Raw genomic sequence first — 25,180 nt, 5'->3', positions numbered from 1 at the left:
GAGCCTGGAGAATAACGGGGAAGCAGTGATGTTTTATCTTATCAGCGTCTGCAGAAATGATATGTGTCTCTTGGGCACAAAAAATATCACATTTGAGCGAGAGGGCCTCCTTCCACATCACACAGCGCTTGTAAGGGCTGTTTAAGCCACGTACATTCAGAGAGTTATAGCACCATGGTAAAATAAATACTGCTAGAACAGATGGGCGTATGTCTGAGGCGGAAGGATGTACACAAATTTCTGAGCGGTAATGCATGGATATACAGCATTGTATAGGCAAATCTCTAGCAACAATTAAAGGGGTTGTCCGGGTTCAGAGCTGAACCCGGACATACCCTTATTTTCACCCAGACAGCCGCCCTGAGGCTAGCATCGGAGCATCTAAATCGCGCAGGGCAAGGGCTCTTTTGTTTTTAATAACATACGGCCGGGCGGTAAAGTGTGTCCGGTGACGTCACCGGCTTCCTGGCAGCCCCATGGAGAGCCCCGGTATGTCACCAGATCTCCAAAAAATGCCTTTGCCCTGTGCAATTTAGCGCAGGGCAAAGGAGAGCATCGGAGCATAAACTGCTCCGATGCTCATGTCAGGGGGACTGCCGGGGTGAAAATGGAGGGATATCCGGGTTTAGCTCTGAACCCGAACAACCCCTTTAACCACCTCAGCCCCCCTAGCTGAAACACCCTTAATGACCAGACCACTTTTTACAATTCTGCACTACACTACTTTCACTGTTTATTGCTCGGTCATGCAACTTACCACCCAAATGAATTTTACCTACTTTTCTTCTCACTAATAGAGATTTCATTTGGTGGTATTTCATTGCTGCTGACATTTTTACTTTTTTTGTTATTAATCGAAATTTAACGATTTTTTTGCAAAAAAATGACATTTTTCACTTTCAGTTGTAAAATTTTGCAAAAAAAAACGACATCCATATATAAATTTTTCGCTAAATGTATTGTTCTACATGTCTTTGATTAAAAAAAATGTTTGGGTAAAAAAAAAAATGGCTTGGGTAAAAGTTATAGCGTTTACAAACTATGGTACAAAAATGTGAATTTCCGCTTTTTGAAGCAGCTCTGACTTTCTGAGCACCTGTCATGTTTCCTGAGGTTCTACAATGCCCAGACAGTACAAACACCCCACAAATTACCCAATTTCGGAAAGTAGACACCCTAAGGTATTGACTGATGGGCATAGTGAGTTCATAGAACTTTTTATTTTTTTGTCACAAGTTAGCGGAAAATGATGATTTTTTTTTATTTTTATTTTTTTTACAAAGTCTCATATTCCACTAACTTGTGACAAAAAATTCTAGGAACTCGCAATGCCCCTCACTAAATACCTTGGGGTGTCTTATTTCCAAAATGGGGTCACTTGGGGGGTAGTTATACTGCGCTGGCCATTTAGGCCAAATGCGTGCAAAGTAGTTTGAAATCAAAATCTGTAAAAAAAAATGACCGGTGAAATCCGAAAGGTGCTCTTTGGAATGTGTGCCCCTATGCCCACCTAGGCTGCAAAGACAACTTTTCCCAAGGTTGGCATTTGACCAAGATATTTATCTCACCCAGCATGGGTATATGTAAAATGACACCCCAAAACACATTCCCCAACTTCTCCTGAGTACGGCGATACCACATGTGTGACACTTTTTTGCAGCCTAGATGAGCAAAGGGGCCCAAATTCCTTTTAGGAGGGCATTTTTAGACATTTGGATCCCAGACTTCTTCTCACGCTTTCGGGCCTCTAAAAAGCCAGGGCAGTATAAATACCCCACATGTGACCCCATTTTGGAAAGAAGACACCCCAAGGTATTCAATGAGGGGCCTGGCGAGTTCATAGAATTTTTTTTTCTTTCCACAAGTTAGCGGCAATTTTTTTTTTTGTATTTTCTCACAAAGCTGGGATAGGGTACAACTACACTGCAACATTTGTAGCACTAATGTCGCGCGACAATTTTTATAATGGCAGTCTATGGTGTCGCACTGCAACATGCTGCGACTGCGACGCAACAGTCGCGGAAAAATTAATCTCAAATGGATTTTCTGCGACTGTCGCAGTCGCAGCATGTTGCATGTTGCAGTGCGATACCATAGACTGCCATTATAAAAATTGTCGCGCGACATTAGTGCAACAAAATGTTGCACGACAAATGTCGTCGTGTAGACGTAGCCTAACTCCTGTGCCTATCTTTCTACACCCAGACATGAATCTATTTCTCACTCAGTGTCTAAATCCCTAAAATTACTGACCGTCCACAGGCTCTGCCCTCACGTGTGTATCTAATCCTATCCTGTGTGATACAGCCTTATGAGCTGTGTATCTAATCCCATCACTGACCGTCTGCAGACTATTCCCTCACCATCTCCAGAGTGTGAAAAACTGCTTAAATCAGCAAGTGTATCCAAACACATCTGTATCTAATCCTATCCTGTGTGATACAGCCTGCTGAGCTGTGTATCTAATCCCATCACTGACCGTCTGCAGACTATTCCCTCACCATCTCCAGAGTGTGAAAAACTGCTTAAATCAGCAAGTGTATCCAAACACATCTGTATCTAATCCTATCCTGTGTGATACAGCCTGCTAAGCGGTGTATCTAATCCCATCACTGACAGTCCACAGGATCTTCCCTCACTAACTCCAGAGTGTGTGCATGACCGTATCGATTTTGCGATCCACATTTTTTGCAGTCCCATTGAGTTCCATGGATTTGAGGTCCTCATTTTGAGGACCAGAATAGGACATGTTCTGTCTTTACTGGAACTGACATACGGATGTAAAAAACACACCAATGATGTCCCTGTGCTTTCCCCATCCGTATGTCAGTTCTGTAAAAGATAGAACATGCCCTATTCTGGTCCTCATAATGCAGATCTAAAACCCATAGAACTCAATAGGACTGCAAAAAAAAGTGAATCGCACATGGACAGTAACCTTACTTAGTGGATCCGCGACTTGCAGACCGCAAAACAGATATGGTTCTGTGCACGAGCCTTATAACTTATACTCAGCGCCATAACAAAGACATCCACAGTGCCCCCATAACAGTGACGTCCACAGTGCCCCCATAACAGTGACGTCCACAGTGCCCCCATAACAGTGACGTCCACAGTGCCCCCATAACAGTGACGTCCACAGTGCCCCCATAACAGTGACGTCCACAGTGCCCCCATAACAGTGACGTCCACAGTGCCCCCATAACAGTGACGTCCACAGTGCCCCCATAACAGTGACATCCACAGTGCGTCCATAACAGTGACATCCACAGCGCCCCCATAACAGTGACATCCACAGCGCCCCCATAACAGTGACATCCACAGCGCCCCCATAACAGTGACATCTCCAGTGCCCCCCATAACAGTGACATCCACAGTGCCCCCCATAACAGTGACATCTCCAGTGCCCCCCATGACAGTGACAGCAACAGTGCCCCATAACAGTGCCATCCAGTGCCCCTAGTGTCATCCAATGCCCCCTAGTACCATGTCACCATGTACCATGTCCCTCATGTCACTCACTCACTGACACACACACGCACTCAGACATTCACTGACTGACGTACACAGAAACTCACTGACACACACACATACACTCACTCACTGACAGACACACATACACTCACTCACTGACAGACACACATACACTCACTCACTGACAGACACGCATACACTCACTCACTGACAGACACTCACTGACAGACACGCATACACTCACTCACTGACAGACACTCACTGACAGACACACATACACTCACTCACTGACAGACACGCATACACTCACTCACTGACAGACACTCACTGACAGACACACATACACTCACTCACTGACAGACATACACCTACCCACTGAAACACACACACACAGGGAAACTTACTGACAGACACTCACTCACTGGCAGACAATGGGGGGGATAATTACTATGTGGGTCATAAAGGGGGGAATAATTACTGTATGGGGGCATTAAGAGGACTGGGGGGGAGGGTATAATTGTGTTTTAGGCGGGAATTACAGCCTTAGTTTATGATGAAAAAGTTTGCCAGGATGTGGTGCCTCATGAAATACCCCTCTTTCTACTTGGAAGTTTGGACGTGCCTACTGGGCTGTTAGCCCTACATTTTCTATAACGCTATCTATAGGAGTCACATATAGCAAAATGCAGGTCAATGGAGCAGTTGCAGGAGCGGCGTTTCAAGAGTAGAGAGACAGAGGCATTTGGGACAAAAGTAGCAGGAATTGAGGGATATCTGGGAGCTATTGGACCGTACAAGCCGGGGCCAGGAGCGCGGTACCGGCTGCACTTCGCTGTGTCTGAACACACACGCTGAGGTAACCGGGGATGTCCGGCGCGCGCTTCCTCCACACGGCGACCGACAGATGCGCCGATTCCAGTACAGCACATAGCCGAACAGATAGCGCCTGTCCCGGTCCACCACCATGTCCTCCAAACAAGCCAAGAAGAAGGAGTCCGGACATCGCCAGAGCTCAGCAATGGGGCAGACGCCCAGAGAGTGAGTGTGGGCAGGACGGGCAGGGACTGCTCACTGCTGGGGCCCTGTACTGCTGCTTCTGGAGGGGCCCCACCTATTAGATCACTCACTGGTATAGGGCATCTCTAGTGCCCATAACTACTCCTTCTATTCAGCTACTACGGCTACAGCAGGCACTGCTTTAATGACAGTATATACCATCTGCCATTACTATAAGGGTATGTCCAGATTTAGAGTAAACATTGGGAATTCTGTGCAGCCCCAATTATGAGTTAAATATACGGAACCTGCTCCTATGGACCAGGGATCAAAAACTGATTATTCAAAAAATGGAGGGAAGCGGAATCTTTGTGGCTGAAACATTCATCATCCCCAACAGGTTAGACACTGTATATTAAAGAAAACCTGTCACCATGAAATGCAGTGTAAGCTACAGGCAAATTGCTAGAGAGCAGAAGCTGAGCAGATTGATGGTCATAGAGGGAAAGCTGTCAATCACTGATAGGACCACCTCCATGACTTCAAAGCCCAGAATGAGCAGGACATTAAATGAATAAAATACAGGTTATACCTAATCTTTTCCCACAAAACCATATATCAATCTGCTCAGCTCCTCCTGCTCTATAACATGTTGCCTGCAGCTCAAAAACCATGTTCAACGTGACAGGTTTCCTTTAAATTTACAAAAGTACTCAAATATGTCAAATGTGATCTTTCACTTTCTAGCTTACCATCGACTAACAAGGAACATGCCTTAAACATAACAGAATTGCTAATAAGTTCACACCCTAGAAAAAAGTTTACTTTGTTGTTTGGGAAAATAAGGACAGGTCCTATCAACATGGGCAGTCCAATCAATAGGAAAATTAGAGCCAGAGATACACCAAAAGATATAAGTGCCAGATAATAGATACTGGTGCCAAGAGAGGAAGGCAGTAATTAATTAATTAACTTCAATCCATGGCTTCACTATGCCTCCTCATGCAAATGTCCCTGACAGATTGGTGGAATGCTCAGCATGCCAACAACCAAAAGTAAAATGAACCCATAGTATATGGTTATGTACAATACCCAGAAGTTTTGGAGTGAGATAAACAATTTAGTAAATCGGAATTGGAATGTATATCTATCATTAGATCCTCAGTCTTACCTATTCCACTATCTCCCAGGGTTATCAATGCCCATCACATATTGCATGTTATAGCTTTGGTTACAAAGAGGTGGCTTCAGCCCTCAACTCTTCCTTTCAGGAGGTATAAGTGCACGTAAAATTCTTTCTATACATCCCTTTCTTCCCAGAACTCCAGAGGAGCATATATGGCCTATAGGCCTCCTCACACCAATGAAGGTGCTCTCTCCCCAATTGAGTACCCCTCAAATCTAGACTAGAGGCAGAACGCTCCAAAGAAACACACTCTACCAAATTCTTCAGGAACCTTTACTGTCAACTTTTGAACAAACAAAAATTATAAGAACTTATGACGTCCTTCAGATACAAATCCTGATATCTATCATCAGATGTAGCAGGGTCTCTCTGTAATGCATAAAGATTACATAAAAATACAGAGACACAAATAAAGTGTTTTCCTTTTTTAGCAAATTGAAGTGCCTTGTTTTTTAAGGCTTGAATCGCCCTCCTTTCCTGTATGTTGATGTTGAATGTTTCTTTTATATGTTTGTCCAGTATTGTAGACTGTACTACATTTCTAAAGGAGTCAATGTACTGGTCCAATGATAGATTTGATGGTGCTCTTGGGGATCAAAGATTTAGTTTTTTTTTTATAACCTAACCCTAACTTGTACTTCTCAACAACATTGTCCCTTACTTGTATGGCGAGTTCCTAGGTCTTCATGGCAGTGTTTGGTTACTGATGCCTCTTGCTTAGGTGTTGCAGCCTCTGGGGCCTTTCAAAAATGGTGTGTATATGTAATGACAAATCATGTGACACTTAGATTGCATATAGGTGACATCATTTCACTAATTATGTGACTTCTGAAGGTAATTGGTTGCACCAGAGCTTTTTATGGGCTTCCTAACAAAGGGGGTGAATACATACGCACATGCCAATTTTCTGTTTTCTATTTCTAAACAATAGTTTTAGTTATATATTTTTCTCATTTCACTTTACCGACTTAGACTATTGTGTTCTGATCTATCACATAAAACTCAGATTAACAAAACATTGAATTTAAGGCTGTAATGTAATAAAACACGGAAAAAGTCAGAGGGGGGGGGGTGAATAATTTTGCAAGGCACTGTACCTGGATCTGAATGTTTTTGTAGTTGCATGTAATTAAAAATGTGGTATAGCCACTGAGTTATTCAATAAAACATATCTGTATAGCACCACCTGCTGTTTGGTCTTTTCCTTATTTCTGTGTCCAGCTTGCAGAGGTGGTCATCCATATTCAATTCCATCCTTCTACTGCCGCCAGTCATATCTTCTGTTAGAATCTGTGACAGTTAGGGCTCATGCACACGACCGAGATCGGCCTGGGAAACAAGATCCGTGTGTCTACCGAATCCCCTCGGGTGACAGCGGCTCCCACTGAAGTAAACCGATTGTATCTTAATGTTTTATGATACTGTCAGTTCATATCTGACCTCGCAGTTCAATACAAGTGATCTGCAATCAGATATGAACGGACTGCATCGTAAAACACAATCCGTTCATTTCAGTGGAGCTGTGGTTGGCCGTGGATAGCTGGCACACACACAGGTTCGATCACGGTCGTGTGCCAGAGCCCTTACAGGGAGAGATCTGTAGCACAAAGTACACACCCCCTGAGCAAGGACATGCCCCTGAGCTGCCAGCCTGAAATCTAGCACAACAGTTGTAGCAATGAATAGGGAGATCTCTGGAAAGAGATTTTCATGTACTATATGAAGTCTGATTTTCATATTTTTGCATTAATCATGACATAACCTCAATGTCTAGGGAAGAATGGAGGGCGAGGGACGTTTTTAAGGTTTTTTTTCCTCTTAAACTTTGCTATTGTATCACACAACTTCATAGTAAATCAAGTTGTAATCTCTATACGTTGGTTTCCCATTCATGTGTTCTTTTTGCTTAAACCTGACACAAAAAAATATTTTTTAAAAATTCTGACAACCAATTTATTAAGTATAAGAAATGTGGTTTCTATAGAGCTGATGTTAACTGCTTCAAATAATGACAATTATTATCTAATTATTACAAATAACATTAACTCGACATCACATTAGTTCTTTACCTCATGCGCCAAAGCGCTCTCATAGCAAAATTGTGCTGTTGCATTTGGTACACATGGTGTGTTTTCAGTGTATCTTTAATATATATACAATCCATAATGCGATGACTTTTTCTCTCCATCTCCTTTACATAAAGAATAATGACAACTAAATATATCCTACTAACTTCAATTATAACTGAATATGTAATCAATACCGATTGACCTAATCATAATACAATAACCAGGTTGTCAGTAAAAAACCTCCTTAATTGGCTGTTCCTTTAGATGGGAAGGCGGCAGTGCATGGTGGGTATCCAAGATGAAATCAAGTGACTTGAACCATGGCTTTTTTGTTAGGTTTTAGTTTTATGCATGCTTATTGTCTTCTTCATTCACTACTAATGAAAGCCAAGTCTACATCCAGGAGGACATCTCACAAACTGTGGCCTAGTAGAAGATGTTCTGATTTATTTAGGCCTCAGCATTGATAAAACGGACTGCTGCAACATAGGAAAGGTAAGTAATAGTCTGATCATGACCACCTGTAAGTTTCCTGAATTAGTGAATCGGAGGTCATTCATCCAATGTTCATTGTGAAGATTACTCTGCCCAGGAAGTGGTCAGTCTTACGATCATTAATAATGTCTCGTCCATTTAGCTTGCACTGTATGATGACTTCATGATTGTGGATCACCTCTGTGAAATGCATAGCAACAAGTGGTGACGTGTAGTTTACCTAAAAAAGAAAACTTTGTTAGATATGAACCTCGTCAGACTTTACAAAAACTCTAATGGTTACAAGACTTATAGACTAAAGGCCCATTTACGTGGACCAACGCTCAGAACAATGATCAGGAAAGATCGTTGAACTGCAGTAGAGCTGCATTTACATACAGCACTAACCCCCTTCTTTATGAGGATGAATGATCGTTATTGCGATTGTTCTTGTTTTAGTGTCTGCATGAAAGATGCAATCGCCTGACGAACGGGCGTTTGCTCATTTGACAAGGGATCAGTGTTGCCTTTGCATGGGGCAATTATTGGGAATCACTGTTTGGATAAACCTTTGTCGATGATAATTGTGCCGATACTCGGCCTGTATAAAAGGGTCCTAATTAATGATATGACCAAATGAGAAAGGCCCAGCTCCAAAAGGGCATGTGTTGGCCCGATTACATTGCCAGTTTCTTAAAGTAGAACAGTCAGTGCCAGAAACTACACAGTGGACAGAACCTTCCATCTATTGTATACTTACTGGCGACTGCCCAAACCAGCTGATTGGCGGGGTGCCAGGTGTCAGACTGCCACTGATCTGATATTGCTGACTAGGCTTCCAAAGTGGGCTTTAGTACAGAGGTACCAAACCGTACCAATGCCCAGTTCGGATTCCTATTTGAAATTGTTTTTAAATACGCAGCTATGAATGCAGTAGTAATTCACCGAAATCTTGAGCGACTTTGGGCTAGAGGAAGTTTGGCTCCACAGAGCCAATACATGTTATTGCTGTACAGAAACGTCATTAACATCGAAGTTATTGAACAAATGGACTTTGGCTCTATGATCTGAAGGTCGATTCGCTTACGCCTATTGATGACCTATCCCTGTGATGGCTAACCTCCGGCACTCCAGCTGCTGTAAGACGACAACTCCCAAGATACACACTTGCTTGGCTGTTCTCAGAACTCCGTAGAAATAAATGGAGCATGCTGACGGGGTGAAATCCCGCGCATGCCCAGTACTATCTTCCTGGCATCAGCTTCACCTTGTCTCTCCGTGCCTGAGCCGGATAAGGTCCCCGGCACCCTCCAGCTCCAGTAGAAGATAGTACTGGGCATGCGCAGGATTTCGCCGCGTCGGGAGAAACAAAAGGCACCAAGTGCAGTGAATACTAATGAGCTGGGCGGCACTAGGAGACGGCAGTTGGGGCGAGGCTGGGCGCAGAACTGAATGAGAGACAGCCCCTTGGGCACAAAGTAAGGTAATGTGCATATTGATAAAAACACTTTTTATAAGTAACCGAAAGGCAGCGAGGGGTGATAATGGTATAGTTTAATTAAGCATATTAAGACCAATAGAAGAATATATGTCACTTTATATGCTCTAACGGCCTGTCAGTGTCCCTTTAAGCTTCCGGCAATGCAGAGAGATTTGGCAGGGAACTGCTTGCTGGATACTAAGCGCTAGTGTGAAACTAGCCTTACTGCGATGTCTGTGAAGAGAGGGACCGGCAGGGGTTCTAATAAGCACCAAACAATCAAAGCACACTTTATATCTCTTTATTTATCTCACTTGGTAACCTTTCTTTTATTCCTCCAATGCATTTGAAAAAAATAAATAAAAAAGTAGCATCTTGGTTCATTAAAATATCCCACAATTCTTTGTCTGCAGCCCCTCTGTAGAAATACGTATCTCCACCGCTCCAGACTACAAACTAGTTTAAAGAGAAATAGGTTGCAAAAATGCACACAACATGTTTTTAAATAACAGAAAAAACATTTTGGTGTCATTAAAAACTAAAAAACATTGAAAATTATAACAAAACACCACGTGTGAGTTCATGAATTTACATCCCATAGTTTGCAATTTCATTTTGGAAATGAATAACATTTAAAGAGGACCTGTCACCTCTCCTGACGTGTCTGTTTTAGTAACTACTTGAATTCCACATGTCATAACAATTCTGGAGCATCCATTCTTTTGACTCTATGTTGTGCCATTCCTCGATTATTTCTTCTAGAATTTATAGTCTGCAATAAAGGTCTAGCTGGGTGTTACCAATCTTGGGGTGTGTCCTTGTACAGTCTGACACTGGTAGAATTGATTGGATAGGGTCAGACTGTGCAGGGACCCCCCCCCCCCCAACTGGTTACTCCCAGCTGGACCTTTATTGCGAACTGCTGACACTTCATTCATAAACTTCTAGTAGGAATAATAAAAAAGATGACCGCATAGAGTCATAAGAATAGATGCTGCAGAATTGTTATTACAGGGGGGTGCCAGTACTTACTAAAACAGACATGTCAGGAGAGGTGACTGGAATCGAACTAGAAAACATTGGCAGAAATACCTAAAATAATATTTAATTGAACATATACTTACATGTGGTAGCTTGCCATAGTAAGGGAAGTACATGAGGTCAAAGTAATTATGTGGGTAAAAGGTAACTGCTCCTAAATCAGTATCATTTCCATACTAGGGAAAAAACACACATACATCTGCAATTATTATCTGAATGTTTATACTTGTATACTGCCATACACTGCCCACCTAATACTGCCATATGTTTTCTACACAGAGCTACATTTCAGTTTTCAATTCCCACTGCCATCAGTGCCCAAATGATACCATCATACAATGCCTAATAATGAAGGAGCAAATTGTAAAACACGTATGTGCTGAAAATAATACTTACCCGGAGAATGAAAGCAACAGGTCAGTTTTACCGCATAGGGAAAGCCGTAAAAAGAAAACCCATAAAACTGATGTGGAATTGAGGTTTTTTTTTTGCAATTTCATCCCATTTGGATTTTTCCTCTCAGCTCCCCACTACTTCGTATGAAACATGAAATGATGGAATTAGAAAGTACCACTTGTCCCACAAAAAACAAGCCCTCACATGGATATGTGAACTGAAAAATAAAAAGGTTATGGCCCCAGGAAGGCAGGGCGTGAAAAATGAAAAAATAAAAATAAAAAGGTTAATGGCACTTTCAAATAAATAATAATAATAAGGCCCCTTTCACACGAGCGAGAATTCCGCGTGGGTTTAATGCGTGATAAGAACGCATTGCGCCCGCACAGAATCCGGACCCATTCATATAAATGGGTCTGTGTAGATGAGCGGTGGTTTTAACGCATCGCTTTTGCGTTGCGTGAAAATCGCAGCATGTTCTATATTCAGCGATTTTCACACAACGCTGGCCCCATAAAAGTGAATGAGGCTGTGTGAAAATCACATTGCATCCGCAAGCAAGATTTTCACGGATGGTTGCTTGTAAACATTCAGTTTATCACGCATGTGAAAAACGCATTCAATCTCATTGCATTCTATATGACGCATCCAAGGGGGAACTTCTGACTGGCTCCCAACACGGCTGGCACCACCACAAGATAAGACTTTAATTTTTCGTTGTGCTGCTATACGCATTTTTTCCTTCAATCTCATTGCACCCGCACAATAAAAACTGAACAACTGAACGCGATCCTAAACAAAACTGAATGGCTTTGTTTGCGAAATCCCGCGTTTTCACTGAATGCATACGCAACGCATCGTGACCTAATCCGGACACGCTCGTCTGCAAGGGGCCTAATAATGCTTTTCTGCTCCACTTTCTGATTGGCCCTGTGGGTACTGTCCTAGGGCAGTGGGGTGTCCTAGGCCATTGCCTAGTGTGCCTTCTCTCCACAACCAGGCTGGGCCCTGATGTCATCTCTTTCTGAGATTGTACTTACCTTGACCTTCGCCGTTGTGGTCTTTCCACAAACCATTTTAAGGGACCCATCATGGTTACAGCAAAAGTACCCTTCTTTTGTTATATTCTTTCTGGATATATCGGGAAGATTTGGAAGCATTTCAAGTCTTATGTGTCAGGGCAATTAAGTCAGCGCAGATAGTACTGCCACCACAGGCCTGGGCTTTATGGGGCCCCGAACGAAACAGGTGACCAGTGTAATGAGCAACAAAAAGCTAATTTCTTAGGCATGTTACTTACGTAGATTCCACAAGATACAGTAATTGGTGTTCCAGCACCGGCTTCAAACCCCAGAATCTAGGAGGACAATACACCGTATGAGCTGAAAATCATGATTAGCTCTATTTGACTTAGCAGTGCCAGTATGTTGACACCGGGCAGCTCTCCTGCCCTGATGACTATACACAGGATCGTCACTCTGTCCGTCCTACCCTAAGTAAATGATTTCAATGCCACTTTACCCGGTTCATCTTTAGTAAGATACATGGTTTCCCATGGGAAAATCCAAAACTTGGGTCTTCAATTCCAGAACAGTTCTTCAGCAGTGAGCGGGGGAACTGACAGGCTTTCCTTTCCTCATGTAGCTCTCCTTCTTGAATGAAGTATTGTCCTGGAGTGCATTTCACGTTTGTAGCTGTTTGTTTCTCATCATCATAGGCTATTGTAAAATGAAATGTATGTTACACACACATACGTAATAAATCCTCATGTTGCTTATAATGGAAACTGCGCTGATGAATTTCTTAATATGGCTTCATAGCAGCTGGGTTAACGTTATAACTACCTGTAGCAGCCACTAGAGGGAGCCTACTGCATACTGTAGTTCAATGTACTATATCAGGGGTGGCCAACCCGTGGCTCTTGAGACGCATGTGGCTCTTTGCTTCTTCAAGTGCGGCTCTAGCTGTGGAGCCGGGAAGCAGTCAGGCGGCTCACTCTCCACCCCACGCTCAGATCTCTTCTCCTGATTGGGCACTGTTACTACTTTGCAGCTCCAGCTCAGTCTCCACTATGTCCTGATGCACACATTGCCAGAACATAGTATGTGGAGATACGCACTATGACCTGACGCTGTGCTCATCTGGTCACAGTGGAGAGCGTGTCAGACCTGCAGAGTAGCAGGTGCCCGAACAGGAGCCCAGTGCCTGATCAGGAGAGGGAAGAGATTTTTTTAAATGATAGAACTGAGCATGGGGGTCTGATTTAAGCATGCGAGGTTCTGATCTAAGCATGGGGGGGGGGGGGGGGGGTCCTGATTTGGGCAATGGGGTTCTGATCTGAGCATGGGGTGGTCCTGATCTGCACAGTGGGGTCTGGGGGTAGATCTGAGCATGGGGGTTCAGATTTGAGCATGGGGGGCAGATCTGTGCATGGGGGGTCTTGTTTGAGCTTAGGTTGGTCAGGTCTGAGCATGGGGGGTCCGATCTGAGAAGGGCGGAGATCTGAGCATGGTGGGGAAGATCTGAGCATGGGGTGGAGATCTGAGCATGGGGTGGAGATCTGAGCATGGGGTGGAGATCTGAGCATGGGGGGGAGATCTGAGCAGGGGGGGGGAGATCTGAGTACTGAGGGTCTGACCATGGGAGTCTGATTTGTGTTCTCTGATCCGAGCATTAGGAGTCTGATTTTGAAGTCTGATGAGGTTTGGGGATCTTATTTTAGGTCAGATGAGGATTGGTGATCTGATTTAGGAGCCTGATCTGAGGTCTGATGAAAAATATATTTTTTCTTTTTTTCTCTGCTAATGAAAAATAAGAAAAAAATATTTTTAGCAGACCTCAGATCAGATGAAAAAAAAAAAATTCTCTTATTTTTCTTTGTTAAAATCTAGGTGCATCTTGTAGAGTGAAAAATACGATGACTCGTGTGTAAATATATAGCTTGTGGCTCCTGGTAATCATACGTTTTTTTTTTCCGGGCTCTTTGTGTCTGTAAGGTTGGTCACCCCTGTACTATATGAACAGAATGCAGTAAGCTCCCCCTAGTAGTGACTGCAGGTAGACAGAATATTATCTTTAAAATCTATATATATTCAGAGTTTTACTGTATTAGACTTAAAGGGTTTACGCCATGACTGATGTAAAAAATGAAAAGCAGACATGATATATTACATGACAATCTCTAACAAAGATAGAACCAGCCCTGTACCTCGCATGGATCCAGAGATCTCCTCATCCATTGCTTCAATTACTCTAGATTATCTTCAGCCTGGCAGCTCAGGGTGTGTCCCTTCTGCTGCAGCTCTCTCCCTGTATCTGCCATAGCTTCTAACAGAACATATGGCTGGTGGCAGTTGAAGATTTAAACTGAGCATGTGCGACCAGCTCAGTGAGACAGACAAAAAATAAGGAAAAGAACAAACAGTAGGTGGCGCTATACAGATACATTTATATTGACTAACTTACTGGCTATACAAAACTTTTAATTACCGGTACATGCAATTACAAAAGTGTTCGGATCCAGGCGCTGGGTCAAAAAATGTAGAATATGCTTTGTGACACATCCCCTTTAATAGGATTGTCACATTACAACAACTTATCCTCTATTTCCAGGTTAGGGGATTACTGTCTATCTGCCGGGACCCACATTCTTCCACTTGAATGGTGTGGAGGACACTGTCGCTCCATTCAGCTCTATGGAGCAGCTAGAGATAGCCATTGCTTATACTTGGCAATGCCTGGCAGTCTAATAGAGCTTAATAAAGCGGCGTCACACGTGTGTCTGCCGCTGTGTTCATCAGGGGGACACAACCCCTGTTCTCCTGACTGGTGGGGCCCAAGCAGCCGGACCCCTGCTGGTCAGACACTTATCCTGTATGTAGGGGATACGTTGTTGTAATGGGACAACCTATTTACCATGATCCTCCAGGCTCCAGCTTACTAAAGGTAGATGTAGACGGGCTGAGAAGCAGACAATGGTCGGGGCTGAAGTGTTCCTTCCCGACAGTCGGCTGCTCTGTATAGTACCATTCCTTTATAATTCCTACTAGAAGTTATGGATAAATTGCTAGCAGTTTGGAATTAAAGTCCAGATGGGTGTTACCAGTTAGGGGTGTGTCTGACGCTAGCAGTACTGATTAGATAGTATCAGATTGTGTAGGGGAACACACAACTGGTAACACTCATCTGGACCTTTATTGCAGACTGCTGGCAATTGATTGCTAAACTTCTAGCAGGAATAATAAAGGAATGGTTCATCATTCAGTCATAAGAAAAGATGCACCAGAATTGTTATTACATAGGGGGACACAAGTAGTTACTAAAACAGACGTCTCAGGAGGAGTTAATAGGCTCCCTTGGAATATACAATCAATAAATCTGAAATAACAACTAGACAAGCTGTTTCCTGATATAGCAAATCCCTAAGCGCTGTGCAATCGCTAATCTTGTGCACAGTTGAGAACAGCAGAGATTGCACAGTTTTCTTACTTCTCTTCCGTATGTCTATAGAAGATGGGTATGAATATGGTTTTGTTACTTCTTGATTATAGGACTCAGCACTGATCTTGTTCAAGTATTTTCTCATGACAAAAAAAAGATTTTACCTTCAAGAAATGTGTGCAGATTCTCGGTGTAAGGTAACCATGTGTCCTTAATATCAGCATTAAATTTATAATGAAATTCCCTTGTATATGGCCTGATTGTTACACCTGTAAAATGTAATACATACATGTTCTGATCAATAGTAACAATTACTACAAGGTACATTCCACATAATTACAGAATGACATCACTTGCTGTTGTTTTGTGTGACTTCTGTTAGGCTCCTGTACATATACAGTGTACAGTTCTGGGCTCCAGTAAACAAGGCAGACATAGCAGAGCTTGAGAGGGTCCAGAGGAGGGCAACTAAAGTAATAACTGGAATGGGGCAACTACAGTACCCTGAAAGATTATCAAAATTAGGGTTATTCACTTTAGAAAAAAGACGACTGAGGGGAGATCTAATTACTATGTATAAATATATCAGGGGTCAGTACAGAGATCTGTCCCATCATCTATTTATCCCCAGGACTGTGACTGTGACAAGTGGACATCCTCTGCGTCTGGAGGAAAGAAGGTTTGTACACAAACATAGAAGAGGATTCTTTACGGCAGGGGTACTCAAGTACTTTTTGTAAAGGTCCACATAGCCGAGTCTGCCGTAGGATGAAGGTCCGAGCTGCAAAACAAAACAAAATACAAGGAGGGAAAACACCATTGGCGTATAGCGCTGCATCATTATAATTTTTTTTACAATAATCCACACCTCCAAGCCCACCTAATCTTATTTCTGCCGACCAAACAGTAAGAATGTCCTTTCAGTGCCCCCTAACAATAATTATGCCCCTTGAATGCCCCTTAGACAGTATGATATCTCTTTAGTGCTCCACAGAGTGTGATACCTCTAAGTGCACCTTCACAGCAGGGTGATCCCTTGGTGCCCCCACACATTACGATGCTCCTTAGTGCCTCTGACACTTTGCGATGCCTCCTTAGTTCCTCCCCACAGAGTATGAATACCCTAAGTGCCCCCTCATAGTAGTAATGCCCTCTCTTTGCCCCTTCACAGTTGTAATGCCCTCTTTGTGCCCCCTTAATAGTAGTAATGCCCATTGTAGCCCCTTCAAATTAATAATGCCCATTGTGCCCCCTTAATAGTAGTAATGCCCTCAGTGCTAGTAACGCCCATTGTACCCCCTTCAAAGTAATAATGCCCATTGTGCCCCTTAATAGTAGTAATGTCCTCTGTGCTAGTAATGCCCATTGTGCCCCCTTCACAGTAATAATGCCCTCTGTGCCCCCTTCATAGTAGTAATGCCCTCTGTGCACTGTGCCCCCTCCATAGTAGAAATGCCCATTGTGCCCCCTTCACATTAGCAATGCCCAGTGTACCCCCTCCAGAGTAAAAAATGCCCATTATGCCCCCACCATAGTAGAAATGCCCATTGTGCCCTCTTCACATTAGCAATGCCCATTGTGCCCCCTCCAGAGTAGAAATGCCCATTGTGCCCCCTCCAGAGTAGAAATACCCATTGTGCCCCCCCGGGGTAGAAATGCCCATTGTGCCCCCTTCACATTCACAATGCCCATTGTGCCCTCTCCAGAGGAGAAATGCCCATTGTGCCCCCTTCAGAGTAGAAATGCCCATTTTGCCCCCTCTGTGTTAAAAAAACAAAAAACAAAAAAAACACAGTACCTACTCATCTTGTCCCGTTCCTGAAGCTCACAGTCCTCTCTCCCCTGCATACACTGATCACTCTGCAGCAAGGTGTGGGTGGGGCTTATGCAGATTTCCGGACTGCAGGCTCCGCCCACACACGCCGGCCGCCAGATCTGTGCCTGCAGGCTGAATGAGGAAGCAGGAAGAAGTAAGTCTTCCTGCTTCACCATTCAGAGAGCCGCTGGCCTGAAGGAGGGGAGGAGCACGGGGAGCAGAGTGGTAAGTGACAGGACCACAGCTCCCAGCGTTCCAGCAATGAGCGCTTCCATCTGTATTGATGGAAGCGCTCATTGCTTCTGGACTGGCACCCGGGTGCATGCAGGGGTCCAGACAGCTGGCAACCACGGTCCGGATTCGGACCGCGGTCCGCCAGTTGAGTACCCCTGCTTTACGGTAAGAGCAGTGAGACTATGGAACTCTCTGCCTGAGGAGGTGGTGATGGTGAGTACAATAAAGGAATTCAAGAGGGGCCTGGATGTATTTCTGGAGCGTAATAATATTACAGGCTATAGCTACTAGAGAGAGGTCGTTGATCCAGGGAGTTATTCTGATGTCTGATTGGAGTCGGGAAGGAATTTTTTCCCCATTAAGTGGGGAAAATTGGCTTCTACCTCACAGGGTTTTTTTTTATTTTTGCCTTCCTCTGGATCAACTTGCAGGACAACAGGCCGAACTGGATGGACAGATGTCTTTTTTTGGCCTTATGTACTATGTTACATATGTTACTATAATAACCTGAAGTGATTTACAGATTCTATAGTAAATAAGGCAACAGAAAATGACAAGTTAAGTAACTTTCCAACTAAGGTGTTCTAAAAGTTAGTAGTTGATTCAGCTGCTGCTATTTGTAATCATTGTCTGCATATATACTGCCTTAGGCCTCATGCACATGACCGTCGTGCTGATTTCTGTGATTTTCTGCGGACCCATTGACTTTTAATGGGTCCGTTGAAAACTCGGCTAATGCACCGTTTGCCATCCACGTCTGTGATCCGTGGTTCCAGTCCGTCAAAAAAATATAACCTGTCCTATTATTTTCGCGGAAAACGGTTCGCGGACCCATTCAAGTCAATGGGACCACAAAAAAAGCAGAGGCACACAAGATTGTCATCCACGTCCACACGTCCGCCTCAGTTTTTTTTACTATGATTTGCATGGCAAACCTGTCTTTCCTTTATGTCTGGTGGTCCTCCAAAAATATAGGAAGACACACAGAAACAAAAACGGAAACGGATCAGTGACGTTGTGTTCATCGGTCACATGGTCTATGTACAGCTCTGTCCCAATCAAGTGAATGAACCTGGGCTGCGATACCAAGAACGGCCACTATACTATGTATGGCACTGTGCTTGGAATGCTGTGAGAATGCTGCTGTGCTCACTGGAGTGCTGCAGCCTCTTCAAACTGCTGATATTAATGACCTATCTTCAGGATAAGTCATCTACTTCTGCTCCCGGAAAACCCCTTTAAAATATTCACCTCCCCTGTGATGAATACAGTTTTTTTTTGTAAAGAATTGTAATGAACGTAGATAATTTTTTTGATGCTATGAAGAATTTGACTGTGATTCAGTATTTTTGTATTAAAATGTACAAAAGGGATAAATACATTCCAACATACATACAACATACAACCGTATGTAGAATGCATTCAGAAATCTTCAGGCCCTTTCACTTTTTTCATATTTTGCTATGTTCAAGCCTTGTGCTAAAATAAAATAAAAAAAGTTTTTCCCCAATTATTCTGCACCCAATCCCCCTTAATAAAAAAATAAATAATTAAAACTGAATTTTATAAATGTTTGCAAATTTATTAAAAAGGAAAAAACTTAAATTTTGCATGGACAAAAGTAGTCAGAGACCGTATGTTATTATACAATAAATTTAGCTCTGGGTGCATCCCATTTCTCTTGGCCATCTTTGAGATGTTTCTACACCTTGATCGGAGTCCACTTGTGGAAAGTTCAGTTGATTGGACATAATTTGGAAAGACAAACCCTTTCTATATAAGGTCTCACAGCATATTAGAGCAGAAACCAAGCCATGAGGAGGAAATAACTGACTGTAGAGCTCAGAGACCAGATTGTGTGGAGGCACATATCTGGAGAAGGGTGCAATACATTTCTGCTCCACTGAAAGCTCTAAAGAGCAAAGTGGCTATCACAACTCTTAAATGAAAGAAATTTGGAACAACTAGGACTCTTTCTAGAGCTAGCCACCCCACCAAACTAAGTAATCAGGGCAAAAAGGCCTTGTAAGAGACGTGACCAAGAATACAATGATCACTCTGGCTGAGCTCCAAAGATACTGATGGGTAAAACTCCCAGAAAGCCTCTCTCATGTTTGCAAAAAAGTACCTGAAGGACTCTTAGATTGTGAGTCTCTGGTGTGATAAAACCAATATTGAACTTTTTGGGCTCAATTCTAATCATCATATTTGGAGGACATCAGGCATTGCCCAATACCATCCCTACAGTGAAGCATAGTGGTGGTGGCATCATGCTGTGGGGGTTTTTTAGGGGATGGGTCAGGAGGATGAAAAAAAAGAAAAAGAGAGTGTTAATACCAAGACCTCCTGGAAATATCTCCCAATGGGTCCGGGAATAACTGCAGGGCGCCAAAAGATAGACAAATGTAAAAATGAGAGTAAAGGAAAGGCTGCCAGTGTATATGTAGGGTGTACCGCTACATAGGTAATTGTAATATGACGAATAAATGAATTAAAAATAACCCCAATATTGGCGCCAATCCTCTGATGATTATTACTGGAAATACTACTACTACAATAGATAGAAAATTATAATAAAAAATGTATAATAAATAGTAATCAACTTTTTTTTTCTCTTTCACGTAGATGCCATAGTTATAAAAGTGTGATAAAAGATAGACATCAAATCATAGTAAAAGAGAAGAATTATGACCAAAGACTCACTTCACCAGGGAAGTGTTTTGTGGGATAAAGCTCAAGACACCCACAAAACTGACCTCCCTCGCCTGGATCGCTCATAGAATCTTAGGAAGAACGGCAATCCACAGTGGGTAATTCTTGTAAATTCCTTTTATAGTAGCACAGGTATGGCTCAACTGCAAAATCTAGGTATGTGACGTTATTTCCGGTTTCAGAACTCATGTGTTCCATTGTGGAACGCATCTGTTTTCTGAATATATACAAATCAATATGGGCAAAGGACAGACACATCCTTCGTATTCAAAATAGGAAGGGAAGAAATGAGACCTGGATGGTGGCATCTTTAGATGTCAAGGGGAGTCCGGGTCTGGAGGAACGTCCTTGCCAGAGTCAGCGGAACCGTAAGTGGAGGTACTTCCAGTCCGATCGTGGTGGAACGCAATCGTGGAGCGCACAGCTGGAATGCAAGTGTGTAAGGAACGTCCTTGCCAGAATCAGTGGAACCGGAAGGGAGGCACTTCCGGTCCGATCATGGTAGAATGTACGTAGTTGTGGAACACAAGGGTTCTAAAGCTCATGCGTGGGGCGCACCGCTGGAACGCAACTGCGCTACTATCTGCTCTGCATTCCGTACATCTCAAGTATAGATGTATTCTTCGATATAGTAGATTTTTAACTCTTTATATCGCGAAGGGAAGAGAAATTGATGAATTGAGGAGAGGCTGTCCATTAATTGTACCAATGAAAAGATGTGTGTGTCTATATATATATATATATATATATATATGACCTCCTAGATATATAAAAATAGTTAAGGATATATATAAAAAAATATGGATACCTGTGCAAAACATAAAAAGAAATATAAAAAGGTATTAATAATAAATAATAGATAAATAAATGGATGTGCAGATACCAACAGATAAGAAAAAAATATCTATTAAGCAAAAGACGACCGTTGTCTGGTCCTTGTTTTTATTGTGTTGAATTCATGTAACCCTTAATAAGTGATTTAGTGTCGATTGGAGACAGGTCAGATCTGATTTAAGACGGGTCAAAGATAATTAATGACATGGTGATATGTTGTGCTCATTCCTTTGCAGTATTGGGCGCTGTTTTTTGTACTGGAATACTGGACTGGAGTTTTTTGGTAAGAAGGGTAATATCTTTATTAATAAAGTACTGGGACTAGTAGTTGACATATTCCAGAGATTCATTTAATCCGAAGGGAGATAAAGTATTCAGTCAGAATATCCAGTACATCTCCTTTCTGCATAGCTGTTGGTAGGAGTGTGGAACCCATTCTAGAGGGGTTACAGTAAGGAGAGAGGAGTCGCTTTTGTGATGTTCTAAAAAGTGTCTAGTCTAGGTATACTGTGTGTTAGTATTTTATGGTTGATGTTTGAGCGGTGTTCATTCATCCTCTCTCTCAGGGTTTGGGTGGTCCTACCAACATACAGTAGTCTACAAGGGCCCTCTAGAAGGTAAATTACATTTCTTGTCCCGCAGTTCATTTCATGTTTAAGGACATATATCTCGTCAGAGTAAGGGATGCTAATATCTTTTTTATTGTGAGTAATCATAGTGCAGCATTTGCATCTCTTTATTCTGCGTTTATAAACTCCTTTTTTGTGTTTGTTCTCAACTGTTAGGGTAGACAGTTTTTTGACTGCTTCAATCTTGGGAGAAGATATTTTTTAAGGTTTTTGTCCTTCTAAAGGTTATGGATGGATGAATGGGTAATATGCATTTTAAAATGGGGTCTTTAAAGAGTATCCCCCAATGTTTAGTTAATGTCTGCCTGATAACTGCATGTTTTATATTATATCTAGTGATGAGATTGAACTGGGGGTCCTGTTTCTGTTGATTTCGGTTTCAGTGCCTCTTTTTGGTCTATTTTCATAGTTCTCTTTAGGGATGCATTGACAAGCATTTTAGGGTAGCTTTTTTCTTTAAAACAGTCTTGAAGGATATCCAGTTGTTTTTTCATGATGTCATTGTCAGAACAGTTTCTCCTTATTCTTTTCATTTGGCTAAACCGGATGGTGACCGCTGGTATAATCTAAATAACTGTTTACGTCTACTTTTTGAAGTGGGTTTTTGTGGTAATTTTATCGGTTATTGACGTAAGGCAAATGTCTAGGAAGATTGCTTCGCTGGGATTATAATCAAGACTGAAGGTCAGGCCCCAGTCGTTACCATTAAGTTTTGTCAGTAAATGATACCAAGTCCTCTACACTACCACCCCAAATGAAAATTATATTGTCAATAAAATGGTGAAAGAACTTTATATTTGCATGAGAGAGTAAACCATATTGTTTTTCAAAGAATCCCATGAAGAGATTTGCATAGGAAGGGGCAAATTTTGTCCCCATTGGGGTCCCCTTACTCTGAGTGTAAAAGACTTAATTGAAGGTGAAATAGTTATGATGTAATATGAACTCGATTGCTCTCAAGATAAATTCTTTTTGGGGATCAGGCATATCGGGATCTGTTCCGAGGAAATGCTTTATGGCTAAGAGACCCAGATCATGTTGGATATTGCTATATAGAGAAATGACGTCAAGAGTGACCCATATATACTCTTTTTGCCATTTAAATGAGTCTAAAAGGTTGATAAGATGGAATGTATCATTCAAGTAAGAAGGAAGTAGTTGAACGTGTTTTGGGAGAAATTTATCGACATATGCAGAGAGATTTGATGTATGAGAGTCAATACCAGATATAATGTGTCTTCCAGGGGGATTAACAATGGATTTGTGAATTTTAGGTAGAAAATAGAAGCGTGCTATTGACGGGTGGTCAGTGGAAAGGAATTGTAATACCAGATGCAAATCCAAAATTTATCAGTTCTGTCAGGGAATTTTTTTAAAAGTATCGTGGGATCGTTATCAAGAACTCTGTAGTAGTCAAGATCAGATAGTATTCTTTTTGATTCGGCCAGATAGTATTTGTGGTCCATAATGACGATGCCGCCACTTTATCAGCACTTTTAATAACAATTTCTTTATTGTTTCTAAGACTGTTTAGGGCTTTTTTTCTCATGAGAGTTAAGGTTGTTGAATTTGGGGAGTGTTTTGTCACGATCAGGATTGAAAAGTAACTTAAAGTTGTCAAGTACCATATTAGTTTTCAAGGTGGGGACCTTTGCTTTCAAGAGGATAAAACGTGGATTTATTTTTTAGGTTAGACGGTATTGGAATGGGCTTTTTGTAGTGAAGGAGTTAAGCTACTAACAACAAAATCTTCCCTGGTTTCAGATGGAACGGCTTCCGTATCTTCAGGAGTTTTGTTTTCTGTGTTAAAAGTGTGTTTTTTCTCTTTTTGTTAGTTGGGTTTAGTAAGTTCCTTTATAGTAAAATGTCGTTTCAAGGTAAGTTTGCAGATGAATTGATTTAAATTGACAAATAATTTGAAAGGATCGGGTTCGTTCGTGGGGCAGGTAGAGAGGCCTTTACTTTGTAATTTTACTTAATCAGGCTAACAGAGGGATCTGTGGAAGTACTTTCCTTCTTTTTGTTAAAATTAGGGTTTGGTTTGGTGCCAACTAAGGGAAGGCGTTCGTCTGGCTTTGTCACTGTTTCTTTAGAGATTTAGATTTTTTTCTTTTTGGGAACGTCTAGATCTCCCCCCTCTGCATCCTCTAACTCATTTTATTTTTTTGCCTTTTTCATGATGACGATAGTGGCGTGAAGAAATGTGTAATATTCAGGTTCTGTTTGCTGGGGATGTGTGGAATTTCTCGGATAGTGAGCCTGTAAGAGTGAAAAAAGGACTGAGAAGTTGAACACTGGACAATATCTTTCTGGTTGGTGGTGTAAGGTTTGTCAGAGTGATGGTAGGTGACAGTTTTCCTAAAAAAGGACTGTCCGACAGGTTTGGTGGTAGGGCTAAAAAAGTCTCAGAATGTGTTGTAGAAGAAGAGTAGGTTGATAAATTAAGGATAGAGTCTATTGTTGCGTTTTCCTAGAGTGCCCTTGTAGACTACAGTATGTTGGTAGGACCACCCAAACCCTGAGAGAGAGGATGAATGAACACCGCTCAAACATCAACTGTAAAATACTAACGCACAGTATACCTAGAAACTTTTTAGAACATCACAAAAGCGACTCCTCCCTCCTTACTGTAACCCCTCTAGAATGGGTCCCACACTCCTACCAACAGCTATGCAGAAAGGAGGTGTACTGGATACTCTGACTGAATAATTTATCTCTCTTCGGAATAAACAAATCTCTGGAATATGTCAACTACTAGTCCCAGTACTTTACTAATATAGATATTACCCTTATTACCCAAAAATACAGTATTCCAGTACAAAAAACAGCACAAGATAATGCAAAGGAATGATCCCAACATATCACCATGTTATCAATTATCTTTGACCCGTCTTGAATCAGATCTGACCTGTCTCCAATCGACACTAAATTACTTATTAAGGCTCACATTAATTCAACACAATAAAACACCGGTCGTCTTTTGCTTAATATATACAGTGGGATGCGAAAGTTTGGGCAACCTTGTTAATCGTCATGATTTTCCTGTATAAATCGTTGGTTGTTACGATAAAAAATGTCAGTTAAATATATCATATAGGAGACACACACAGTGATATTTGAGAAGTGAAATGAAGTTTATTGGATTTACAGAACGTGTGCTATAATTGTTTAAACAAAATTAGGCAGGTGCATAAATTTGGGCACCACAAAAAAGAAATGAAATCAATATTTAGTAGATCCTCCTTTTGCAGAAAAAACAGCCTCTAAACGCTTCCTGTAGGTTCCAATGAGAGTCTGGATTCTGGTTGAAGGTATTTTGGACCATTCCTCTTTACAAAACATCTTTAGTTCATTCAGGTTTGATGGCTTCTGAGCAGGGGCGTAGCTAAAGGCTCATGG

General features: G+C 42.0%; 1 protein-coding gene across 2 annotated transcripts in view; it reads right to left on the bottom strand.

The window, feature by feature from the left end:
• Nucleotides 1-7,595: 7,595 nt before the first annotated feature.
• The window catches only part of ATP1B4 (ATPase Na+/K+ transporting family member beta 4), a 61,263-nt gene continuing 43,678 nt past the window's right edge, over nt 7,596-25,180 (bottom strand). For both annotated transcript variants that reach the window (XM_044305241.1, XM_044305240.1), the window contains 5 exons: nt 15,721-15,825; nt 12,638-12,834; nt 12,417-12,473; nt 10,804-10,896; nt 7,596-8,440 (listed from right to left, as the gene is read on the bottom strand). In XM_044305241.1, coding sequence (XP_044161176.1) covers nt 8,282-8,440; nt 10,804-10,896; nt 12,417-12,473; nt 12,638-12,834; nt 15,721-15,825 — 611 coding nt within the window. In that variant the 3' untranslated portion in view covers nt 7,596-8,281. The remainder of the gene's footprint in view (nt 8,441-10,803; nt 10,897-12,416; nt 12,474-12,637; nt 12,835-15,720; nt 15,826-25,180) is intronic.

This window comes from Bufo gargarizans, chromosome 9 (genome assembly GCF_014858855.1).
Source record: "Bufo gargarizans isolate SCDJY-AF-19 chromosome 9, ASM1485885v1, whole genome shotgun sequence".
Lineage (NCBI taxonomy): Eukaryota > Metazoa > Chordata > Amphibia > Anura > Bufonidae > Bufo > Bufo gargarizans.
This window is presented reverse-complemented; position numbering and strand designations above follow the sequence as displayed.